Consider the following 25,294-nt stretch of genomic DNA (forward strand, 5'->3'; position numbering starts at 1 on the left):
TAGAGCACACAAAGCCAAGTTTTCCTTCATGCTTCGTTTTTACCTCAGCATTTTCAAGAAGTCTTTGGCTCCCCACAGGACAGATCAGGCACCGGCCGTCACCACTCCGCGATGGAGGGCAAACGCGTCTGCACATCACTCTGAACCCCAGGCCTCCTCCAGGCTGCGGTCCTCCCCTCCCTCCCCACCGCCCACGTGTTTTTAAAATAATCCATTTTCTCACAGAGCAGCCCCATACCTCCCATCGGATCGCCTCTCCGCGTTGCTACACAGCCTCGAAGAGTTCCAGATGGGGGGTGGAAGGCCACAGAGCGATTCGTGTAACACCAAGACACGGTATTAAACCACAGAAGGGGGCTGCACAGGCCTTCTACAACGTGACTTACATCACTCAACAAACCAAGAGCCTAAACCAGCCCACACCAAAAATAGTCAGAGAGGCTGGAAAAATGCACCGAGATCTTTTTATTTAAATAACAAGGACTTAAAAATTCTGAGTTTTAATACAAGTTAAATAAAATACAGTGTAAATATCAGCTTTTATATTTTTGCCTGTCTACATACAGCTTATTTAGAAACCTGATACACTTTACAGCTTACAAAGTGACACCTGATTCAACCTGCCTGATCTGTGCCTTCAAAAGCAAGATTGTATAAAATACTGTGATATCAAAAAAAACCCCAAACGCCGGTATACTGTACAAAAAACACCCAAACATTTTTACAGTAATTTGATATCTAAACATCAGATTAGCTGCATCTGAATTTCACGGTAAATTGTCTTCTCTCAAGAGGAACTGATGGATAAACTGCTGAGCTTTCCTCTTCTCAGCTATGTCAGGCGTAGGATGTCCAGGAGGAGGTCGAAGTAACAAGCCACCAAATATACTAGCTGCATTAAAAGAAAGAAACAAAAAAGCCACACAGCCACTCAGTAAGAGCCTGTCAGCAGCAGGATATCAAGGGTAATTCCCCCAGCCCCACCAGTCAGAGAGAGAGAGTGCCCAGCTTCAGAACCGGGTAAGGTAAAGCCGGTGACCCATCTCCCAGTCACTGCACGACTCTTTTCAAGCTACTGCAATGGCTGTTGTTCTACAGCCCGTTTGCTCATTATTAAATGCTTCAAAACGGCCGAGACCATGACAGCACTCGCTTTGGAGAAATGTGTTTTGTTACAAAGCCCCTCCGAACGGAATGGTTATTTTGCTCGCCTTACCAAGAATGTTCACATCCAAATGGTTTTTCCCTGAATTTTTCAGTAGTTCTCGTAGAAATGCCATTAGATATTGAAATACGTTTTTATGGCACCCTGGCAGGTTAGAGATAATCTGAGGAGGGGGAAAGAAAAAAAAAAAAAAACCACCAAACACATTTAAATTGAAAACATGGCAATGGCTTAGCAGCTTTACCTACTACCAACATCACCCTGTCTGCAAATACCAACGGCTCTTTATAACCAAGAAGCACCAGTTATAGATCCTTTCTATTATCAGATGATGAAGTTTCTGAGAGCAAAAAAAATGTTACTGGTCTGGCATAAAACAGCTTGCCTCCCCTGCCTGCGGAATTAGAGAACTCCTGCAGCGAGAGCGGCGATACCTGGCTGCTCAGCGGGTAGTTGCTGGCACTCTCCAAGCAGCTGCTGTAGAACCTGTAGCAGATGACGGGCTCCGGCAGGCTCTCCAGGAAGAGCAGCAGGGCTTCTGCGACCGAGTGGTTGCTGCCAACTGATCCAAAGACGGTTAAGGAAGAGATAAGCACAGCGTGATCTATTTTGCTTGTATTCCTACTGAAATATTAATCTTTGCGTAGGTCTCCAAGAACTCCTCCTGCTGTTCACAGCTTTGAGTTCAATCACTTGACTCCACATAGCAAGCCGTTTCCACTGGCAGAGAGACGCTTATGTCTGATCAAAACTATCAGCCATCATTCATCAACATCGCGAGGCCTCAGCAGAGGCATTCGTACTGATTACAAGGAGCAGCGAGGAATGAGGAACTGCAGATCTCGGTTACCCCAAGATGAGAGACCATGATGGAGCATAGAAGACTGATAAAATCTTTTTTAGCTTTGATCTCTAAGGCACGGTCAGCCTTACTGGACACCAGTCTAAAAGGATACGGAGGGTATCATGCATTCCTTTGTCCAAACAATCTCGGATTTGCTCAAATTCAGACCTGAGGCCTGGTTGCTGAAACAGGTCTTCCTGCAAAAGCAGACCATCGTCAGTCTCAAGGAAAATAAAAGTTATTTGAGTAAATACAGCAATGTAATTATAGTCTGTCTGGAAAAATCTCTCCAAATAGGCAGTTATCAGCACAAGTCCCACCGCAAGCAGCTCTAGTAAGGCTGTGGCACTGCAGCAGAGAGGAATCTGATGCATGCCACACACAGACAAGGCCACCATCACGAAACCGTGCAACTCGAGGTACCCGGATCACTTATCACAGATGTCCTTTATCTCTCCACCATTGTCCAAACATCCACAGTTAGCAATGATTGCTGTTACCAGTACCCTCTTCCAAACTAAACCGAACTCAACATATTATCTTGTGTTTCCAGGACAAACACTGCCAACCTGCTGGGAAGCACTGCGATACAAGTGATCCACCATCATCCACAGCTCTTTGGGAATGTCCATAGGCTTTTCAGCTTGAACATCCTCATCACTCATTTCTAGTGGCATCAGGGTCTGAGAGAGGGAGGTGTCGGGAAGGTTAATTAAAAAAAAAAAAAAAAAAAAAAAAAAAAAAGGTAGTTAGCCAACTTCTTATTCAACTCTGCAAAAATGCTTCGCAGAGCTTATACCTGAGAATTAAGACTTAAGAAACTGTGCAGCTCCACTTACCAGTCCTCACACAAGACTAGTACAAGAGGCACAGTTATATCAGAACTCCTGTACACTCGGCTCTGTGGAAATGTTACATCAAGCCCCACATGCACACACACGGCTCCAGGGAAAAGGTCTACATTTAGAAGTTGCACGCCTTTTTTAAATGTGCAGGCAGACCAAACGGGACCTTACTTTCAGTGCTCTCTGTATGAAATGGGCTGGTTCATCCACCTGAAGAGCTAATGCAAGGTGTGAAGATGGTGCACTGGAGGGCACAAGCTGTATCAGCGTTCTCAGACTATGGACCAGGGAAGTGGAAGAAGGCTCTTCAGCAATAAACAGAACTTAACAGCTACTTTTAATGGTTCTTATGTGTTCTGAAGGGAAACTTTAACTCACAAGTTTCCGAATCGATTCTGCTGACATGTCCTGGATAGGTTCCCGCATGTAACACAGCGTATGAATGGGAGACCCAAAGCAACTTGGCAAGTAGTTGCCTGTTACAGATAGAAAATAATCCTTCCCCTTGTTAAGATGCAAGACCAAGATATCTTCAAGTTTTTCCTCTCCAGAGTTTAAGTGTGTGGCTGTTGATTTATTAACAAACACCTCCAACTCAATTGTGATCTTAGCGCCTGCCAAAAGATGATAAAAAAAACCCATACACAGTTAAAAAAAGGTATTAAACCAATGTGCCTGCCAATAGGCAGAGAACTAAGCCAGGCGGTGACAATTCAGGTCATTAACATGAGACGAACAATGAGGAGCTCACCTGATAGCAGAAAGCCCTTACTGGGATTAGCAATCAACCACTCCTTGCAGTAGGTGTTCTCATCTGGTTTGCTGATGAATTCGAAATGGCAGGGCACTGGTCCATTGCAGATTGTAAACTTCTCCACCTGCAGCTGCATGTATTTAACATCCTCAAAATGGAACTAGAAACAAACGTCAGTGAACATCATCAGCCCGTTCCACCTTGCCAAGCACCAGCAGCAATTCCTGTCCTGTGGTTTAATCATTAAGCAGCGTGATACCCAGATTAACCCTCTTGCTCCCACACTCCGTCTCTTCCAGGATTACATAGGATTACATTGACTTACTCTGTCGTTTGCATCAGTGGGCCCTTTAAAACAAATGCTCCCCTCAAATAACCTCAATGAAACTCGAGAGCAAGATAGCTGTAACCTCGAATGTCTCATTTGCTTATCTTTTTTAGTCCCCAACACACAAAGCAAATGCCGGTTTTGTGACCTTCTCCAAACCCTTCAGATTTTACACTTTATGTTTCAAACAGGTCAGAGCAAGGGCCACCAGCTACCCCTTTTACTCTCTCTCTCCCCACCTCAGGGCGTAAAAACGCGCCCTGCCCTTCAGCATGGTACTAGGAACGGAATTTACCTGTATCTAGACAGAAACAACTATTTCTAGGACTTGCAAACAGAGAACAGCTGGAAGTCAAAATATTCTAGTTCTTTGAAAGCAGACCCCAGGGTCTAGAATCCATCTAATGTGCTTCTACCACTGGAATACACTCTGGGGTCCAGGGTGGCTCCGTGTCTCCAGCAAGTCACGGCACGTGGACAAACCCTACCTCTCTCTGGGAGAGCGTCACCGAGGGAATGTTGGCGTTCTCCAGCTTATCCAGGGAGCGGACTATTTCCTCAAAAGCTTTTCGATAGAGGTCCTCATTCACCACCTTCACCTGAAAAGGACACACACCACACACTGCACCAGCTGGCATTTACTGGGCCTCTGCAGGGGAGCTGTAACACAGCTGGGAACACATAAAGTGGTTTGATTTCAGCAGCACACTGGCGTATACAACACACGTAATGAACAGAGCCACTTGGAGCACGATCTCCTCGGGATCCAACAGTAAAGAACCTTGCCATAACTAGCAAGAGGCACCTAGTCAGTTCTACATCAGCTTTTTTTTTTTACCTAAAAAAAAAAAAAGTTTGACAACACACTACTGTGTTGTCAGCAATGTAGCATTCCTACACTGAAAGTTTCTGTATGATTTTCATATTAGGATAATAATTTTCATATTAGGAAAATAAGAAAAAAGGCAAAAGAACATTTCTGAAAAAAGACCTACAGATATTCATGCGTTATTCTGAATATCACTTAACATAACCCCAGCTTACTGCAAACAACAATCCTATCTCGGTATCTTATCTAGCCCACCTTTTAAGCCATTGTTCTCTGTGGATGCCATAAAAGCTGGAGGAGAGGGAAATCAGCAGGAGAACCTCCCTCCTCCCGCTCTGCCCACACAGAGGACGAGGTCAGCAGAGTTATTTCCTTCGGCGCTGACGTACTTACCCCAATATCAAACACAGAGCTAACTGGCTTATGATCACTGATCTTCAAAGCCATATGGCTGCGATAGCTCAGCTGAGCAACGTTCTGCCCTTTCCAGAGTATCCGATCACACCACGCGGGAACACGACACTTCTCACTGCAGCAGAGGGGAAACATGACAGTTTCCAGGCACAGTTCGGTGGAGTAACAACGCACGGCAGAATCCTGCCCTCCCGGGGACTCCTTTCCTGACACGGCCCGCACCTACTTCTCTATTGAAGTTCTGTTTTCCACAGGCTCTTTGAGTAGTTATAAGAAGTTTGATTCCCTACTACTAGGGATCTCTATATCGTGCTTTACTTCCTGCTTCTTCAAAGATGCAATTATTTGTTTTGTTCTTTTGATACAATTAACATACAAAGCAATACTCAGAGATACTTTTGACTATAAGAACCCTGAAAAATAAGAACTCAAGCTCTACATTTAAAGTCCACATTTTAATTTTTTTATTTTTTTTCCCCACTGACTGCTGCAGATTCCATTCCTGCACTTGAAGCCAACGTTCCCAGCTTAGTAACAACAGGTCAGCCGCTCTGTGCGGTGCATTACAGGAACCATGCCTCTCGCGGTCTTTTGGAGAACGCACAGACAGCACAAACGCACCATTTCCAACCCTACCTGATCTGACCTGAGGAGATATAGCAGGTATCAGCAAATAAAAGATCCTAAAATTCTGCTTGGGGGAAAAAAAAAAAAAAAACAAACCCACAAACCAAACAAAAAGAATGAAACCAACTGCAATAATCTCAGAACTGTTACTATTTATAGCCATTAGGTCTGTAATTCTTTTTAGCTTTGTTTTTACTTCCTTCAGTGATAACATTAGCCATTGGTAGCATCACGTATGAAGCAATCACCGTACCTTGTGTCCCAGTCGTCACAGCCAGCATCGTATTTGTACGTTGGCTGGAAAGAAATTTCTCCCTCTGTAAAGCCTTCAAAGACGGCATTTGCATTCATTTGCCTCTTCAGCTATGAAAGAAAAAAAAAAAAGACAAATTTAATTTTAAATAAGCTCAAGCACAACCCCCATGTGAGCTCAAAGGGAGACGTTCAGCATTGGGAAGGCTAAGGAGTGCAGTTTCTAAGGAGCATCCCCAGCACCACCTGCAGGCAGGCGAGACATCAGTACCTGGTCATACTGGCAAAGCTCTAGAAATGCCTTCTCATCTACAAGCTGCTTCACTTTTGCCACATCCAGTTCCTCCAGCCGATAGTTGAGGTCACCCAGCCATAAGACGACACTGAAAGAGAAGGTACACCAGAAGTCTACACAGGGGCCTAAAGACGTCCAAGACACAAGCTGTTGAGCTGGAGGCCCAGCTCCGCAGCAGAGCCTTAAACCATCTCATGCAAGCGTGAGCTCTCCTAATCTCACCATCATCAGGCGGATGCTGTGTCTGCTTCTCCAACAGAGAGAGCAAGTAAGAGTGAAAACTGGGAGAGAAGCTACATTTTCTGCCTCTGCTGTTTTTAATTCCTGTTCTGCATGTCTGTCACTACCTCTTAATAAATTATGCTTTTAATATTCCACACTGACTAAATCCCAAAAGCCATTGGGAGGGATCGATGCATATTATTGCCCCATTCCCCCTTCATGCGTGAAAATAAAACAAGGCCTGGAACAGCATAAGAAGGCAAGTGACTCGTCAGAGCCGTCTAGGTGGCCACTCTCAAAACCAGGGTTACAGGAAAGCATTTCTGGCCCTTCCAGGCTGACGATTAGATCACTGGGCAGCCCTTCTCACATCCCTGCTGAGAGAACCTCACACCCCAGGCGTCCACAAGGTTCCTCCTTGCCACATGCAGTGATTCACAGATGGAAAGCATACTCATGTTCGCCAATAGTGAGAGGGGGCAAATTTGGATCCGACTGGCAGAACTGCATCCGAGAGCAGATGTCTTTGAAGTCCTGGTTCCTCCGCTCATATTCCTCCATGTGAGCTGCAAGGTGAGAATTCACAACGCACACGCTAGTGTTATGGAATTTAAACCTTATGGCAACACCACCTTTGTTACCCTGAAAGATAAAGACAAAGACTTTGGTCAGAAGCTTCTACACAACAGATGAATCCACAAATGAGTTACTAGCAGTGGACGAGCCAGGAGACATTGAGGCAGACCATTTAATTCCAGAGGAAGGAAAAGGCCGAAAACACCAATTAGCAATAACTACTTCATGAATTCAAGTGAGTAACTCATGTGAGGGCTGCACACAGCAACAGAACACAGCAAGCAAGCACGTGGAACTCAGTTTATAATTCAGGAATTAGCTAGTACAAAAGGAGATTAAAATCAGTGAGAGAGCTGGTCAGTTACTTCAGCAAGTCCTGAAACCTGTTTAGCAACAAACTGGATCTTTCAACACAACCCATAAAAAAAAATTGTAAATAGAAGAGGAAACATGTGGTCAAAAATACCCGTGACAAGTTATAGCTGCAATGTTCACAGAAACTACATTCAAAGGGCACAGACTTCATTCCAAGGTGTGGAATGGCAAGGGGCCAGGAAATCCTTCTCAGGAAAACTAATCTGGATAGACACGTTTCTTCTACTTATGCTTCCTTGTGTTACTTGCTTTGGGGAGCATCAAAATCGCATGAAATCAAGGCCCCACACAGCCCAGCACGTGCAATCGGGGAAAAAAAAGCCTTCAGAGAAGGTTCTCCCTGAGGTCTTTGGGCCTTTGCAAGCACATGGCAATTCCCTCTAGCAACGCCCCGAGCTGGCGCAGGGACAGGACTGTGTGCTTCTGGAGGCAGCTGCGTCCCTCAGCTGGAGGAATAACCACCACATCTAAGGAGAGGGGCTCTCCGGGGCTCTTCTAAATCTCACCCCTTCTCGTGCACGGTTGCCATTCTTACCATCCTCCCCATGATTCCAGTTCCCACAGTCTCAATTTCCACCTCAGAGACGTTCAAAGCAAGGTCTGCTTTCACATACAACAGAAGCATGATTCCCACGAGCCGCACAAGTTTCACCTGAAAGACAGATCCTGTTCCATTAAATCCTAGAACAGGAGAGGTTTGACGAGAGAAGGCACGTCGCCCCCAAGTCCAGAACACAGGTCACCAAAATACAGATGAAGAAAGAGAGAGTTCCAGGCTCATCCAACGGACCGTCTGGGCTCACGGGCACCCCAGCAGCACAGCACAGGGAGGAGCCTGGGACCAACACCCCAGAAAACGAAGCTGAAGCCCAAAGCAAAACCTACAGCACAGGCAGAGCCCATGGAAGGAGCTTCCTTTCAACAACAGTGACAAGAGACAAAGCAGACCTAAGAAGCAGGAGCCAAAACATGAGCAGTATTCCTACCAAGATACCTTCACAACTCGTTCCACCACACACTGTGAAGAGAGACATGGGAGAAGCTAAGATACTTGCTGCTCTCTTCCCCCAAGAGAGCAGATGCATGCTTTACGCGCGGATGCCCAGCGCTGGTCTCCTGCCCTGCCCCTGCCTCGGCACCCTGCACAGCTACACCACCTACTTCACCTCGGCGCTGCGGCTGAGCGACAGCCTGCAGCCAGCGAGCCTCCGGAGGACACAGCGATTGGGAAGAAGAAGAAAAAGCAAAGGGAAAAGAGGCCCAAGTGGAAAATGATTCCACGCTCAAACCTCCCCAAAAGCCACATTTACCTTTGCATATTTGGCATCTGGGTGAAGACTATCAGTTACAGCTTTAAACCATTCTTCTTCCTTCGGTGTGTCATTGAAAAAGAAGGCTTCTTTACTCAGATCAAGCTCCTGGAAACTGTGTTAGAGGAAGGAACCCGTGGATGCATGCACTTGTTTATAACCCTCCATCCCTTTCCTCTGGGAAAGAACTAAATCAATTTATACTCGCTAAATTTATAACTGAAAACTCAAATTCAGTTATGCTGATTTTAGAGGTATGTTAAGTGTAAAGCTAAATTACTGTTAGTATTAAATTGAATGGCATTAAAGATTTTGTAACACTGCAGTGCCGGAGAGTCCAAACACGACCAGCACCGCAGCCCTTTCCGGCCACGCGAACACCCGCCCTGGAGCTGTGCAATGGAGGAAAGCGCTGCCAACACTCCTCAGCTGCGGCGTCCCGCACAACGCCTCCACGTGCACGTTCCCAACAAGCAACCCACGGTCCGGGTCTGGCAGGACGGGCCAGGAGGAGACACTCACCCCACGCAGTAAACGTCTGGAGGCTCAGCATCACATCTCAGCCATGGCTGGAGGCTTTCTCGGGGCGGCTGACCGTTCACATTGTACGTCCCAACAAAAAACCTGCAAAGAAATTAACTAAATCCCAGAGCTGATGGAAATACCAATATTATTAACCCGTGCGCTTAATACTACATATAACTATTTAGGAGTAACATGTTTCCAGGAGGGAATTGGGAAAATGTGACAAAGTTTAAATCCCTAAAATGATTTGACCACAGTAGCATCTTTACAGACGTGTTTTACAGAAGGATACATATTTTTACGTGCAGTATTTAAAAAAAAAAAAAAAAAAGACTACCAGAGCTGCGCAGTAGCAGTTTGAAATCATAAATTCATAGAATGACAGGCATAAAAGGATTTCAACCACAGCAAATGTTGGTCCTAATGACATATTTCACCCAAGCTCTTACTAGCTTCTTGGAACCACTACAAGGACAAGTAGCGAACAGCAGCAGTGAGGGAGAAAGCCAGAGGTGCGCAGAACAGAAGCATTTCCAGACACAGTCTGAAACAAGCACAGGAAAAAGTCATTTCAAAAAGGCCATTTCCTCAACCAAAACCACAAGGCAAGCCTTGACCGAGACACGAATGAAATTCTTCTCTGCGAATGCCTAAACAAGGAAAACAAGCTGTTCTGGAAAGCACAGATCATACTTTTCTAGAGAATTTCCTATTTGCAGGGATACTAGATGAAGTAACGAACATGAGTTCCTTTGACAGCTTGTGCTGACTAACTTACTCTCCAACAAAAATAAGTTCTTCTCAGGAACGATCGCTACCTGAAGCTCTGGATGTGCGTGTAGGAATCCTCCATTTGGACAAGCTGAGACTTAACAATAATATCTCTTAGTCCAAACTGCGGTTCTGGTAAGACTGAAACCTTCTCCGAAGCCATTTCGCCGGAGGACTGTACCATTTCAGTTGTCGCTTCAGGTTTGAGTTTGTTTTGCCTGCAAATGAAAGCAAAACCGCGTGATGAAACCCAGATACACACACCTCCTGAGCAGCTTATTCCTGCCACTGAGGGCTTGATTCGCATTTATCTGCCTGTTTCACTAAAGACAGATAATCAACGTTTGGGTTAAGCAAACAAGACTGAAACGAGCATCTCTCAGAACTAGATAAAACCAGTTTAACGAACTGAAGTAACAAACGGTTTTCACTAACCTGGTGCAGCCTGTTAATTCCGAGCAGGCCTTACTCACGCCCCGACGCTGGTACAAAACCTGCGCACCTTTCCCGCTTACGGGAGCACGGAGATGCAAATCTCATCCCCCGCTGCCTCTGCTCAGCCCTTCTGACCTCAGCAGAAGAATGAAAAACTCTGTTTGTTTTAAAAGCCCTCTGGTGGCAAAGTCCCAGCTCTGCCCAGAAGGGAGGCAGCGCAGGGCGGGTGGAGGCAGAGGTGGTTTCATTTATTATCTTGAGACTCTGCAAACTCATTCTGCAACGCTAATAACGCCGCAGCTTGGCAGTTCCCACAAGCAAGTGGATGGTACAAATTTAAGGTCAGCAACCTGCAGACCAGTGCCAAGGACAGCACACAGACAGACTTTGAAGGGTATGCAGCAGGGTCCGCAAAGTCCTGGGAACTGGAAAACGAAACCGTAACATTTGAAGGCATGGTGGCCCTAAGCCAAAGCTCTCTGAAATCAAAATAAACATCACTAGTGGGTCCAGTCCCACTCAACAGCAAAAATATGCCCAAATAGGGGACTAGGAGGACTGCCTCCGAGAGACTGGGCTGAAGTTTCCACTCAAGTTTTGACAGCACGCTTATGCTGAACTTTTTTCTCTCCTAATCAGAATCTACAGATTTCTCTTCTCAAAAAGTTGCCAACTTCTGTTCTCGACCCCACCGCCTCTGGGGACTGCAACCGACACGGTCGTCGGCAGATGGAAGCGGATAACGCAGCCGCACGACTGCTGGAGCACCGGGGTGTGCACAGACCTCACACGCCTGCACAGAGACACCAACTTCCCCACTCGCTTTCCAGCTGAAAACCAGGAAGCCCAGGCAGAAAGCTCTCTGCACTTTCATTTTCTTCTTCTAGACATCAAAGCATCAACAGTTTGCCCACCGCAGCTCATTCCATCCATGCACAGTCACCCAGAAGTACCCAGAACTTCGGTGCTATATATATTTACTGTCGCTACCCAGAGATCCTCTGTGGAGGGGAGGCACAGCTAAACCGGCAAAGAGACGTTGCCACCACTTTTCCTCCTCACTAGACCTTCCACAAAGAGCTGACGTGCACAACTCGCGCTTCACCAAAGCTACACAAGAAGCGAGAGAGACGCCATACCTGGGAGCACTTTTATCGGTGCTGTCATGGCTCCGGTTCTGGCTAACTGTCAGCTTTCTTCCATTCTGTTTGACGCCTTCAGAGCCAGCCACTTCTGGAAAAAAAAAAATACAAAAACACAAAAACCCCAGAGTTTCACATTAAACACAACGTGTTCTTTGATTTATCAACACACTTACGCAAACACTGGCAAAAATCTGCGAGCAGAATAAAATTTATGGCTGTGTGGAGAATCAAAGTGCCCCGCAGTCTTTCAGCTATCTGATAGATTCAGCTTATTTTGACAGGACTGTTCTGTGACGACGCAGCTTCCCCTCGAGAGGAAGACTTGACACGAGCTGTGCGGCCGCGGAGAGCAGAACTGCTGGACGCTGCCCGCCGCCGGCGCAGGTTGCTGTTGGCTCTCCCTTCCAGCTACGCCAAACCAAGGCTTAGCAGCACAAAATCCAGGGCTTTATCCTAGGAATCCCAAAAATGTATGTTAACAACAGGTTTTTCCTTTCTGAAGCAAGGCAGGAAGTACAAGGAAAGGAAGAAAAAGTGGGGGGTGGTGTTAAAAACTCCACACTACCATTTAAAGGGTTTCTACCCATCTGCAAATACAGAGCGAAGCGCAAGTGTCTCGCCCCTCGAGGCAGCGCGGAACAGAGCCGCTGTACGAACCCACCTCGGCAGAAACAAGGGCCTCAATGCAAACTGTGCGTTCCTAAAAAAAAATAAGAGGGCAGCTACCATGCAAATATAGCCAAATACAGGCGTGGCACTAAACACATCACACTGCGTTCGCAAAATTTCACCGATCTTTCAGCCTTTGGTTTCAGTTACGTCCTTCTGCTCCTATAAGTGGCAAAATAACAGTCAAAAAAAGAGGATTCTGCATGGGGGTTTCCATGTTTAAGACGCACAAACAGCAATCTCAAGGTGATGCTACTTAGCACATGAATCTAGTGATGACAGAGAAGTTGTTCTTCAGAGCATAAGGTTCTAGTCGTTCAGCTGAGCTACTCCTTCAGTGAGCACAATCCAGAAAAATGAAAGCGTTAGTGCCGTCATCGTATGTTCTCCAGGACAAGAGCGCAAACCAGAAACAGAACTTGAAGTACTTTACCTACGCACTCAGAATATAAACAAGCTGACAAGAAGTGGCCGTATTCTCAGCTTGGAAAGCCTCTTCTGCCCAAGAGCCCTCTGAGAATAAAGCCCGTGTAAGAGGATTTCTCAGAGGCTGGTTGCAGAAGCGCACGTGACGCAAACCTCATTAGAGACCACGCAGCCAAAGTCATGTAGAATTGAGCAGGAGCGCGGCCTCGGGGAGCTGGGACGGAGACGTGACTTTTCTCCAGCAGCACACAGCGCTCCTTGAGCCTCTGCAAGTTCTCCCCACAAGGACCATGCGATGCCTCCTGACAGTGATAAGAACCAACTCGAATGCTTGCTCTAACAGACAACCGTTACAGCTGTAACAGGAAGGGAGCAGAAGTTCAGGCTTTATCACCCGCACGGGACGATGCCACTCGCCAGCATGCGGCACGTTGGTGCCGGAATGGCAAGACTCATGTGCCCACTCAGTGCTGCTGACACAGCTGCTACGCGAGCCAAAGATCACGGTCAGATACCACACTTACGCACGCTCACCTCCATAGCGGAAATCAGTTCTAGGTAGGATTCTCCTAAGGAAGAGATCAGCCCTGGAAAAGGGCTGTTTCCTTCAGGTAAATTTGTATCTAGATACAGATTGCTCTAGCCAGAGGGATCTATACGTTAGCATAGATTATGATTAGATTATCTGCAGGGGAGTATTTTAGCAAGATAATGACCGTGTTCGATAATTGAACTGGGCACAGAAATAAAGCGCTATGTGCAGAGATTACAGAACAGCAGAACGCGTATGGCCCGAATCCGAGGATTTGCAGTTAAGAGAGATTTAAGCAGTAATAAAGACATTCTTGTTAAAAATGTGCAGTGGCATTATAGTACTGTTCTACAGCAAGAACACGTACCGTGTCTTCTGGATAAAGTAGGATCCATGTTTAGCGTTCAAAAGGCAGAATTAAATTAGCTTTACCATTAGCTATATGAGGCTTGGCCAGTTTGCTCTTTACTTAATGAAAGCGTAAGCAACTGTCCATGTGGGACTGCGCTACTCTGGGCTGGAGGGAAGTAAGATTGTTCTTTCCAGGCATTAAACGTGCTTTGATTTGCGTATGAAAGTTGCTAACTCAGTACGCGTGTACATTTAAGGACAGAATGAGTTACAGCTATTCCTAGAAAACAGCAGACAAAACCTCATTCCATGTCACCGTAGGTTCCAAAAGACCTCAAGAGATGGCAGAGAGCATTTTCTTCTGCTAGTACAAAGGAGGGGGAGGGAAGAAAAAAAGAAAAAAAAAAAGAAAGAGATCCCTAAACTTCTCTGACTCAAGAAAAACACAATGAAGCCTTGAAAAGGCAACTTTGTCAAAGCTCAAAGGCATGATTTGCTAGAACTACTTCCCAAGGAGCTTACCGTTCAAAGAGCGCTACTGTGCTCCAGGTACAACAAAAACACCAACAAAGGAGCCAGGGTTGCGTTTCACTCGGCATGTTTTTGCTCCTAAACACGCAGATGTGGCCCAGTCTCTCCCAGTCGTTTCTAACCCACAAGTTAAGACACGGCGCCCAAGGGGGTGTTCCCAGACCCCCACCTTGGCTCGACCCATGCTGAGACGCTGCTGCAGTTATAAAGTTCACCCCTTCTCTTTTTTTTTTTTTAAATGATAAACATGGAAATAAAAAGCAGGAATGCCAGCTACACCAAAGTGCGCCTTCACCAATTAAGCGCAGCCCAGCCTCAATGAAGGTGGGTAAACTAAAAATGGGACAATTCAGGTTCTGAACCCCGCGCTGACTTCCAGGAATTGCCTCAGCTCTCTGCGCTTTCTCCCCCGTCCCCGTTGCAACAGCAGGAAACGGCCGCGGTACCGGCACCCGCGGGCAGCGCCGGACGCCCCGGGCCCGGCCCGGCCGAGGGGCGGCACCGGCTGCCGGAGCCGGGAACCCCCGGGGGCAGCGCCTGGGCTCGGCGGGGCTGCGGGTCCGGCCGGGGCGATGCCGGCGGCTCCGCCCCGGGGCACGGCGCGGTCCGAGCGCTGCTGCCGCCCCCGGGGGGGCCGGGGCGGCGGGGAGCGGTGCCCGCGGGCAGCCCCGGCCCCGCTGGCCTCGCCCGCTGCGGCCGCCCGGGGCCAGCGCCGGGCGGCCCCGGGGACGCCGCACAGACCAGGCGGGCAGCGCGGCTCCCCCCCCGTCCCGGAGGTCTGTCGCCGTCGCCGTCCCCGTCCCGTCCCGTCCCGTCCCCGTGCTCACCTCGGCGGGGTCGCCCGCCCGCGGACATCGCCGCCGCCGCCGCTCCGTGCCGCCGCCCGCCCCGTCCCGCCCCCGGAGCCGCCCCCGCAGCCGTCCCGCCGCCGCACGGGCGCCCCCTCCCCGCGGAACCGCTTCCAGCAGGGCAGCCCCCGCCGGTGCCGGTGCAGGGCGTTGTTCCTCCCCAGGTGCGGGACCCTGCACTTGCCCGGGTTGGACTCCGCCAGGTCCCTCTCCGCCCCGCTCTCCAGCCCGTCCGGGTCTCGCTGGATGGCGGCACGGCCCTCTGGGGTGTCACCCGTTCCTCCCAGCTCTGCGCCACCAGCAAACCCGAGGGTACGCTCTGTCCCCTCATCCAGGTCGTTAATGAATATGTTGAAAAAGGCCAGACCCAGTATTGACCCCTGGGAACTACAGGCCTCCAACTGGACCCTGCGCCGCCGATCACAACCCTCTGAGCTCTGCCATTCAGCCAGTTCTCCGTCCTCCTCTGCCCACTCATCTAACCCATCCTAGTGAGGACGTTATGGGAGACAATGTCAAAAGCCTTGCTGGAGTCGAGGCAGACAACATCCACTGCTCTCCCCTCATCCACCCAGCCACTCATGCCATCCCAGAAGGCCACCAGATTGGTGGCTGTCCGCCGATGAGGACTTGTTGCACTTTTGAACCATTACAGTCCCGTGCAAGTTTCAGCAGCAGCGAGGCCGATGCTGCTCTTCCACACGGAGAGCAACGCGCAGACATAACACTCCAGCCGAGCTGCCAACACCCCCCCCGCCAACCCCGCGGGCACATCGGCACACCGCAGCTCCTACCTGGGCAGCACCTGCCGACCTCCTGAAGGAACATGCGCGTGTGGGAACCAAACGGCAACCGCACTGTGAGCCGATCATCTTCTGAACTGATCTGGATAGTCACGTCAGAGCCTAAAGGCATCAGGAGAAGAAGAGCCTTCAGAAACTGAGCATTTTCTCCACTCTACAGCAGCTGGTGCATGCATGCAGACTTCAGCAACAAGTCTCCTCATGCCTTCTTATCATGTTCCCTTTCCACACTTTACACCAGAATTCCATTTAAAAACAGAAAAATCAGCATTTATAATAATTCTTCTGCTGCTCATTCAGTGACAATAATTAATTTTCCAGTAGCAGTTTAAAAGCGTTTGGAAAAAAACGTTCCTTCAGTTGAACTGGGGTGACAACACTCGTTAGCACGAACAGCATCAAGGCAAACAGCACGCCCAGTCCCCCAGCAGCAGCGAGACAAGATCCCCCCGGTCAACAGTCTGATGACGAGAGCCCCCCTCCTGCCTCCCCGGCTGTAGCTGGTGCAGGGCCCAGGAACCCCGTCGCACAGGTGTTAACGCAACAACAGAACTCACCGATGACGCGAAGGTCGCTGTCAAGTACAACTGCAAAAGCAAAACAAAGCTCAGTTAAAAGCTCAGCCCCAGGCTCGCAGACCGCGCCGCGCTCTGGCATTAGTGAGCTCGGGGAGTTCCTCAAACCCCAAACACTGGTTGCACAAACACAGACAGGCAGAACGGACCTGCCGGGGCGGGAGGCCGTGGCTGGTGCTTGGAAGGACACAGGCCGCTCTGGGTTGCAGAGCCATTAATCTATCAGGGCCCTTCCAGCTACGCCGTGTGACGCACAAGCATCGCCAGGGATTATAAATCGAAGAAAAAATGTGAAGGCTGAATAGATCCCAAATTTTAGCAAGTAGAACAATAAAGTATGCGCTCCAACCCCCTTCATCCCCTTCTTTGGAGGTGGCCACCGAAGCGTGTTGGTACCTTCTTCCACTGCAAACCCTTCTCTGATGGGGATGACCTTCTCCAGCCAGACATCCTCAGCTGTTATGGCCATCCGCCGGTGAGTGTACACATAGATCCTGCAAGCACGGAGCAGACACAGAGTAATGCCTCCTTGATCCCGGCACCTCTGTAGGCAGGGGCAGACCCCATCCCATCCCATCCCATCCCGCAGCGCCTGCTGCCGCAGCCTCAACGCAAACCCCAGAGCAGCCTCTCGACCGTGTGCCCACCCACTTGCTCACCCCATCATTTAAACATGAACGGATTTTATGTGACTGGCAAAACGCGCCAGATCAAAACCTCTAGGGCCGGGGCTTTTCTCACTAACCGCCTATAAAGCGCAGCAGGAGAAATGCCGAGGCACAAGGCCTGCGGATCGCTGCCCTGCTGGACTCCACCCCTGCAGAAACTCTTTTGGACGGGAAGGAGTTTTCAGACAGTTTCCAAGGCCCACAAGAGAGCCGCAGAGCTCTGGCCTTTCCACAGCCGCTCTTTCCACCCGGACCACCCTGCCCACCCTCCCTGGCACCCCGTGGACACGGCCTACAGCACCCACGCGTGCTCTCCATTGCTCTCCACCAGCCCCAGCAGCCGGCTCTCCACGCTCTGCCCCGCAGCCAGGACGCCCTGCACCGCCTTCGGCCGAGGGTCAAGGAAGAGCAGAGAGAGACGGGACCCCGGCGGGGGGACTGGGGGAGTCTGGCGAGGGGATCCCGGCAGGGGGATCCCGGTGGGGATGGGAGGGAACCCAGTGAGGGGACGGGGGACGTCCCAGTGGGGGGATCCCAGCGGGGATGGGAAGGAGCCCAGTGGGGGGACGGGGGAGATTCTGGCAGGGATGGGAGGGAGCCCGCGGAGGGGACAGGGGAGATCCCAGCAGGGGGATCCCGGCGGGGATGGGAAGGAGCCCAGTGGGGGGACGGGGGAGATCCCGGCGAGGGGATCCCGGTGAGGGGATCCCGGCGGGGATGGGAGGGAGCCCGGCGGGGGTCGAGGGGAGCCCGGCGGGGACCGGGGGGGAGCCCGCCCTGCCCCGCACACGGCCGCACGGGCCAAGGCCGAAGCAAAGGATACGATGCGGCAGGTCGCCCCCTCCGCCAGGCTCTCCTGGATGGCGACCGACTGGTCCATGCCCCGCGGCGGATGGCGCTCGCCAGGCGGGTCCGCGCTGCCCGGCACCGGGACAGGCACCGGGACCCGGCGGCTCCCCCGGCTGCCGCGACACGTCGCGCCGTTACCGCTCCCGCTGCCGCTCGGCGGGGGCCCCCCCGGCCCGGCCCCGCCGCTCCGTTATTCCCCGCGGCGCTCCGGGGCCCCGCGCTGCCGCTGGCCGGGAAGGCGCCGGACGCTGGATGACGCGGCGGGGCCGGACCGGGGGGAGACGCCGCTGCCGCCCCCGGAAATAACGGCGCCGTCCCGGGAACAGCAGGAGGGATCGCGGCCGGCGCCGCCCCCCGCCCCGGCCAGCGGGGTCGCAACCGAGGGGGTCCCGCACGGCGGGTGCGACCGGCGGGGGGGGACAGGAACCGAGTGGGAGGGGGCAGGAACCGGGCGGGAGCAGGCTGTAGCCCTCTCCCGACGGGAAAGGGTTAGGAGGAGTGGGGAAGGTTCGTTTCCCGTGAAATCGGGAGATTCGCCTTTTTTCAGTAGGACGTTGAGTTCATTTTTTGTTGCGTATCCAGAAGCCTCGGCTGGCACAAGCCGACCCTCCGGCTGCCGGTTCGTTATGCAAATGAATTGCTGCCGAGTGTGTAAAGCAGGTGCTAGAAAATGTCACCAGACATCGTCTTTTGCATACGAGAGATGGGAGAGTTTGGCCTAAGTCAGCTCTTTCCACAGATGTGGGAGAAACAGCCGAGATCTAAAGACTGGAAAAAAACTGAGCAGTTAACGGAAGGGCTCTGCTGCCGGCCTTCCCGCGGCTCCCGCGGCCGTGCCGAATGGCGAGAGGCTGCCGAGAGGAAACGAAAGGAGAACAGTCCGGAATATCTGCTATAAACGCTAAACCTCTGTTCTTACGAGAAACGTGGTGCTGGATGGTATTTTTGAGATAGAAAACCCTTGGGTTTGATCCTGTTTTCACTCGCTACGGAGATGCTGACATTGTGGCCTGAAACAAATTCAGAGCACGCCAAGCCCCGCGCTGCGGTTTCGGTGCAGCAGAAGAGCAGGCTGGTTGCGGCTGCCCTGCGACGTGGAAGGGGCCGGCTACCGCTTCAGTCAGGCTTTTTCCACCCCGTCCCACATCCGCGGCATGAGAACCTCTCAGCCAGCAGCACCTCCCAGGGCAGAGCCTGCCACCGGCGCAGCCGGGCCGGGCTCTCCCTCCCCTTCCCGGAGCGTCCAGCCTCGCTCAGCATTCCCCACCGCTGACCAAGGGACTCGCAGACGGGTTTTTGTGTTTTTATCATCTTTTCTTTAAAGAGACAGCAATGACAGAGGACAGCAGAGTGTGTGTTTGCACAACGGGCAGCGCGTTGACACCCACGCCCGAAAAGCCACGCACCAGCTCCATGTGATGCAATAACAGGCCGGCGGTGGTTCACGTTAAAGGCGAATGCTCACGACTCTGCTCTGCCTTTAGCAGCAGAGAATCACAGATGCAATACAGGATCATCTAAAACACAAGATGCTTGCAGAGTAATCCCATTTTCCTGCCTAAGAATCGGAGAGTTACTAATTTTACCCACCCATACAAGAGATATTTCCCATCGCAGAGCAGTTTTAAACTAACAAGTAAGAGGGGGCCCAGAAAGCAGATTATTAACTAGAGCAGACCCTGTGCCTTCAGCCAAGGCTGAATTTTCCGGTTTTTAAGCAGGCTTAACACCCTCTTGTTCCTTCTCCTGAGGTCACTGGTCCCAGCAGCACAGCGGCAGGCAGGCAGCACAGTGCTCAGAAACCATAATTAGCTCGCAAGTCTCACAGGCCTACAGGTTTTTTGGCAGGGCCGGGGAAGAATACATCTTTGTCGCTTCCTTAGTGCGTAGATTAAGTGCTTTTCCTCTGGATACACTGGGGGAGTCTTAATTACAAGTATTTAAATTTCACTGAAACAGGAGCCAGGACTCACCAGTCCCAGGAAGGTGCAGGATTGAGAGTGGATTTAGCCACATGGTTTGGTGTCCCTGGCACACGACATTGGCTTAGGTACAAAGCTCATGAGTCACGAGCGAGGCACGGGGGCACCAGAAATTCATCCTCTCCAGCTGTAACCCAGAAGAGACTTGCACTGGGATTAGGAAGCAGGGGGAAAGAGGGGAGCATCCCAGGGAAGGGGAGCATCCCAGGGAAGGGGAGCATCCCAGGGAAGGGGAGCATCCCAGGGAAGGGGAGCATCCCAGGGAAGGGGAGCATCCCAGGGAAGGGGAGCATCCCGCGGGGCTGCTGCTCAGATCCCCCCTGCTCTGCAGGAGCTGGGGCAGGGAACCAGCGTCACTGCTCTCACCAGCCAGAGGTATGAAGCCGGAGCCCCACGTCCACCCGTGGTTGGGACCCGCCATCCCCAGAGCAGCTCAGAAATGGCAGGAGCCATCCCCGGGCAGGTGTCCGCCCCAGCAGACGCCCGCAGCCTCTTCTGGAAGCAGAGTGCGCAGGAAGGTGGTGCCGCAGGACAACACCGACAGAGCCCAGAGCCCGTCAGCATCCTGCAGCCACGGCCACCGCGTTTCGCTTGGAGGCCTGGGGCCGCCTCGTGGGCGCCTGCACTGGGGAGAAGCAGCCACCTGCCACTGGGCCACCTTGTTTCTGGGACAGGGAGGTAACAGAGGGCGTCCGATAGCAGCCTTGGCTGAAGTCAGAGGGAGACAGGGAGCCTAAAGAGCGCCGGGGAGCTCCGCTGTGGGAGGCCAGGCTGCAGAGCACCCGGACTGCTGCTTACCCCCGGAGGGAAGCTGAGACCCTGCGATTCAGGAGCAGGACCACCCCGCTCACCATGAGCTTCAACAGCTGGGACAGAGTCACCTGCCCAGCGCTATTGACGTGAACTTTGCCATCCAGTTTCAGACAGCTCGCTTTCAGGGTAGCCGGGCAGCACTCCTGGTAACAGGCAGCCTTCATCCCGCCGGCACAGACTGGTTTGGCAGCCTTGCAGGCTCTGCTGCACCCCGCCATGTAATTCAAGCCCGTCTTCTTCATCTAGAAGAAAGAGAGAGAGAGACGTTAGCCTGGAGGTCCTGCCAAGCCTTTGGTATTGACATTACAGGGAGGCACCCAGGCTGCTGGGCACATCCCAGCTCACGGGCCGTCCCGCCATACCTCACAGAAGTCATGCCCAACGATGCATCTAGCAACAGTCTTCTTGCCTTTGAAACATCCATCCCCGTGACAGGAGAACGCGGCACACACTTTCCCCTACAAGAGAGGGCCAGAGGAGACACTGGATATTCATCGGTCCGGAGAGCGGGACTCCCAGGACAAGAACGGAACTTCAGGCAGCCCTTCTTTCCTGGGGGCTCCTTTCTAAATCACTCTGGTCTTGGTATTTGGCCAGCGCTGTCTCGGGCGTTGCAGACACAGAGAGATAAAAGACCGAGAGTGCCCCGTCTGAAACTGCAGGAAACTTCAGTGAAACAGCAGCGTTGCAAACCTGTTTCAAACCCCCTTTTCCTTCCTCTTAACAGGGCCCTGCAAAGGCAAAGCACCTTCCCCTCCACGCAGGCTCGGGAGAAAGGCTGCAGTGCCCCGTCCGTCCCGCACCCTCCCTGCCAGGACCGGCGTAAGTGCTGGGCTTGGAAAAATCCTTTTTGACAGAGCTTATTATGGACTCTTTCCTTTCAAAGCTTGTTAAGGATTTTTTCCCCTCCCAGAGGCTTTTGACCCTGTAACGCAGGGGCAGGAGGGACCCTCCCTGTGCCCCGCTCTGGTGGGAGCGTGGCCGCCCCTGCAGAGCCCGTGGCCGCTGCCCGGACGGTACCTACGTTTCGAGGGGGCGGTCGGGGAGTGGTGGTGGTGGTCGCAGGCGGCGCAGTGGTGGGTGGCAGGTCACCTGCGGACACAGGAGGAGCCCCGTGAGGCTGCGCCCAGCACACAGCCCTCCGCAGCCGCGCACGGCACAGGTTCACCATCACGGCTCACGCTTCCCCTCGCCCCAGCTCTGAAGGGCAGCAAACCCCAGGCGGGGGAGATGTGGCGACGCATCCACGGCCAGTCCTCTGAGACGGGGTTGTGCCCACCCACCTCCCTCCTGTGCGGCAGCGTTAACCTTGGAGCCCCGGACATCCCCCCCGGGGACCCCGTGGGCAGGTACCGTAGGAGCTGGCGTTGAGCTGCAGGCAGAGGCGGGAGTCGCAGCAGTCCAGGGCACACTGCTGCCTGCTCACGCTGCCGTTGGTCCTGCACATCTCTGCGCCGCAGGCGCTGCTGCACCTGGCTGTGTAGTTCGTGCTGGAGAAACGATAAAGCTGCAACAGCAGAGCCAAAGGAAAAAAATGCGAGGAGTGGGAAGAGAGGCCATTGCGAAGGTGCAAAAATAACCCACAGACCGCAACAGGGAGAAGGGAAACAGGAGATTGACACAAACAAGAGGGTACTGTGGATTCCTGATATAAAGAAAGGGAAAACAGGCTTTCCCTATCACAGCCCCCCCACGCCTCCGTCTCAGCGAGCTCCGTACCTCACAGTGGGTCTCGTTATGGCAGGTCACCGTTTCGTTGGCGTGGGCTTCGTCCTGGTAACACCTCTCCCCAGAGCACTGAAAGCTCTGGCAGGTGAGCTGCAGGGGGAACACACCAGGGCGTCAGCGTGCAGCGAAGCCTCCTCACACGGCGCCCCCGCGCTGTCCCCGGCCACGGCCCTGGAGGGGCTGCCTCTGCACAGCCACCCCCTGCCCGAGCTGCCCCCTCCTTCCTCGGGAGATGCTCTCATGGGATGCCCGGCTCCCACAAGGGACCAGTCGGGTTAGAGACCCCGTCCCTGGGGCTGTAACAGCCTGGCCGGCGGCTTTACTTTTCTTACCGGTGTTTCTTCTGTAGCATTCACAGAGGAGTTGGCGGCCACCGAGGCATTGCAGGCCACCGAGGCGTTGGGGGCTGTGGCGTAGTGGGCCACTGAGGCACTGGGGGCAGCAGTCGCGCCGTGGTGGGCCACTGAGGCGTTGGCGGCTGTGGCGTGCTGGGCCACCGAGGTGCTGGGGGCAGCAGTCACGCCGTGGTGGGCCACCGAGGTGCTGGGGGCAGCAGTCACGCCGTGGTGGGCCACCGAGGCGCTGGGGGCCGCGGCATGCTCTGGAAGACACAAAGTTCCTCCTTGGTGAAGGAAACACCAACCTCGTGCTCCGCGAGCCCTGCATCCCCTCTTGAGCCTCTGCAGGGTGCAAAGGCATCTGCAGGAAGCGTCAGTGACATCGTGTTTGGGATGTGGATGGCAGTAGGTGACAGGGTGGCCCAAACAAAGTGCATTTTCAGCCATCAACTGGGCAGCCCGACGAGCAGGTCAGACAACAGGCTCCTGCAGCTTCTCCCTCCCCCTTCCAGCCTCACTGCATGTGAGGAACAGGCTTTTCTAGGCTCTAAACCCTGAAAAAAGGTTCCTCAGTGCAGCTCCATCCTACAGAATACAGCCTGGAGGGGACAGGGACAAAGTCCCCGTGGCACCACACTGCCTTTGCCCTGCTCCCCACAGCGGCCCCAGGTCTCCTGTGGGGCAGAGAGCTCACCTGCTGTGGCAAGAGGGTCCTGGGCGCAGAGGTGCAGAGCCAAGATGCAGAGCAGCAGGCCTGGAATGGAGCGGGGACAACTGAGACCACCGCGTCTGCCACCCGCTTTCCCCCCAGCCCAAAGAGCCTCCCCAGCAGCACGGGGAAACAAACGCCAAACCCAGGCCCCACTGGCGACCCTGGAGCGGGCGGTGGCCAGGTCCCCTCGGGGAACTCATGGGGAGCCCCACAAACACACCTGAGGTCAGGGACCCGTGCTGGCCACAGGGGGCCAGCCCTGCTGCAGAAAGACCCCTCCAGTTGCCCAGATCCCCGGGTGACTAGTGGCCACCCCTCGTCCCAGGGAGCCTTTGGCACAGCCTTTGGCAGCCAGGACAGGGATGGACGCCTGGGGCACGCTGGGACAGACGTCACTCTCCATGCTGCAGCAGAGCCCCCGTTACCTTGAACGGGGGACACGAGCCATCGGCGACCTGCCATCTTCGTCCACCAGCAACTTCAGTGGGACCTGGTGGGAAGAGGCAGGGTCAGAGCCGGGCAGCAGGAGGGGACAGCCCGGTGTCACTGCCGCGGTCACAGCAGCACGAGCTCCCCAAGTCTGCCCAGCACACAGCTCGGGAGGAGGTGGCAGAAACAACATCACGACAAGTGACATAAAAGAGGTATTCCTGTTGAGGTTTGTTTGGGTTTTTTTGAAGAAACCTTTCTTCTAGGAAATTCTACAGCCTGTATTCCAGACACAGGGGGACACCAGGGAAATCCAGGTTGTTCAGCACTCCATTTTTGGTCCCTGTAGCGGCAGGACATGCTTTTGAGGCAGAAATAAGTGTCTGAAAACTGCCGTCCAGGTCATCTCAACAGGCTCTCAACCCAGAAGCCATCTAACATATAAATAACTGAATAATTCGGCACCCTTATCACCGCGCTTGCCTGGACTTCAGGGAGCCACAGCTGGGCCCCTCCAGCCACATCTGGAGCAGGGTGGGGGCTGGAGCCATGCTCATCCCCGGGACATCCACAGCCGCTGCCTCCCGAGGGGCTCTCCACGGCGGGGCCCTGGGGCAGGGCTGCTGGCGAGCAGGAGCCCCCGGGGAGCCACGTGCTCCCGTTGGTGTGGCAACTCTCCGTCAGCGCGGAGGAAGGGTGGTTACGGTGACACTTGGACCACGGCAGCAGTTTGCTGATGCTGTTGCAAATGAAGATGTGACTCCCCCGGCAGCAGCACCCGCCGCGGGAGGAGCCAAGGCCATCACTCAGCCCACCAGCCCTCAAAGCAGCGAGAGAGACCCGCCGTAGCAGTTCTTGCTGTGGACGGATAAAGAAAAAGTCCGGTGTGAAAAATTTCCAGACACACCAATGCAACAGGCCCTCAGGACCCGGCAAAGAGCAAAACAGCCCCGTCAGTTCTGGCACACAAAACTCACGTGGAACGTAACAGCAACACCGACAGCTTTCCCTAGCGAGAGGTGGAAGTGCTCTGGATCGTAAAGAGCCCTTGCGCTGCCAACGCTCAAGGATTTCTGGTTAACTCACAATTAACAGTCACATCCTTCCCACCTGTCCACCTCTGCGTCTTCCCCCCCAGCCCACACCGCAGCCCCTGGCCCAGGAGGGTGGCACACACATCCCTCCCGTGCAGGATCTCCCCCTGCCCGGCCACCACGGCCCTGGGCTCGAGCAGCTGCCCCGGCCGAGCCAGACCAGGCAGCACGTCCAGGAGTGCAGTACAGAGGGGGCAGGAGGCAGGTCTGCCGTGACACGAGCTGGCTCCCCAG

The 25,294-nt window shown here is 52.9% G+C and overlaps 2 protein-coding genes across 7 annotated transcripts; both read right to left on the reverse strand.

Moving 5' to 3' along the window:
- Positions 1-450: 450 nt before the first annotated feature.
- Positions 451-18,173, reverse strand: INPP5B (inositol polyphosphate-5-phosphatase B). Of its 5 annotated transcripts, none has more exons than XM_074562793.1 (22): positions 17,939-18,173; positions 17,421-17,500; positions 16,844-16,941; positions 16,430-16,459; positions 15,864-15,974; positions 11,707-11,800; positions 10,180-10,350; positions 9,359-9,460; positions 8,837-8,951; positions 8,062-8,178; positions 7,030-7,217; positions 6,330-6,441; positions 6,060-6,169; positions 5,159-5,294; positions 4,425-4,535; positions 3,606-3,768; positions 3,233-3,468; positions 2,579-2,692; positions 2,122-2,206; positions 1,600-1,727; positions 1,217-1,328; positions 451-892 (listed from the first exon to the last, which is right to left on the reverse strand). In XM_074562793.1, exons 1-22 carry the CDS (start codon positions 17,993-17,995, stop codon positions 768-770), a joined length of 2,595 nt encoding a protein of 864 aa, XP_074418894.1. In that variant the 5' UTR covers positions 17,996-18,173; the 3' UTR covers positions 451-767. The 5 variants fall into 5 exon arrangements, with proteins under 5 accessions (XP_074418894.1, XP_074418893.1, XP_074418895.1 ...); XM_074562792.1 differs by having other exon boundaries at positions 17,412-17,500; positions 17,939-18,141; XM_074562794.1 differs by having other exon boundaries at positions 17,417-17,500; positions 17,939-18,069.
- Positions 18,174-18,615: 442 nt separating this feature from the next.
- LOC141733034 (uncharacterized) lies at positions 18,616-24,116 on the reverse strand. 2 transcript variants are annotated; one of them, XM_074562767.1, is made up of 9 exons: positions 23,963-24,116; positions 23,520-23,579; positions 22,820-23,088; positions 22,479-22,577; positions 22,113-22,266; positions 21,784-21,851; positions 21,122-21,217; positions 20,798-21,001; positions 18,616-18,732 (listed from the first exon to the last, which is right to left on the reverse strand). In XM_074562767.1, exons 1-9 carry the CDS (start codon positions 23,997-23,999, stop codon positions 18,688-18,690), a joined length of 1,032 nt encoding a protein of 343 aa, XP_074418868.1. In that variant the 5' UTR covers positions 24,000-24,116; the 3' UTR covers positions 18,616-18,687. The 2 variants fall into 2 exon arrangements, with proteins under 2 accessions (XP_074418868.1, XP_074418867.1); XM_074562766.1 differs by lacking the exon at positions 18,616-18,732 and having other exon boundaries at positions 19,271-21,001.
- Positions 24,117-25,294: the final 1,178 nt, after the last annotated feature.

The sequence above is a fragment of the Larus michahellis genome, chromosome 19, assembly GCF_964199755.1.
Source record: "Larus michahellis chromosome 19, bLarMic1.1, whole genome shotgun sequence".
In the NCBI taxonomy this organism is placed as follows: Eukaryota; Metazoa; Chordata; class Aves; order Charadriiformes; family Laridae; genus Larus; species Larus michahellis.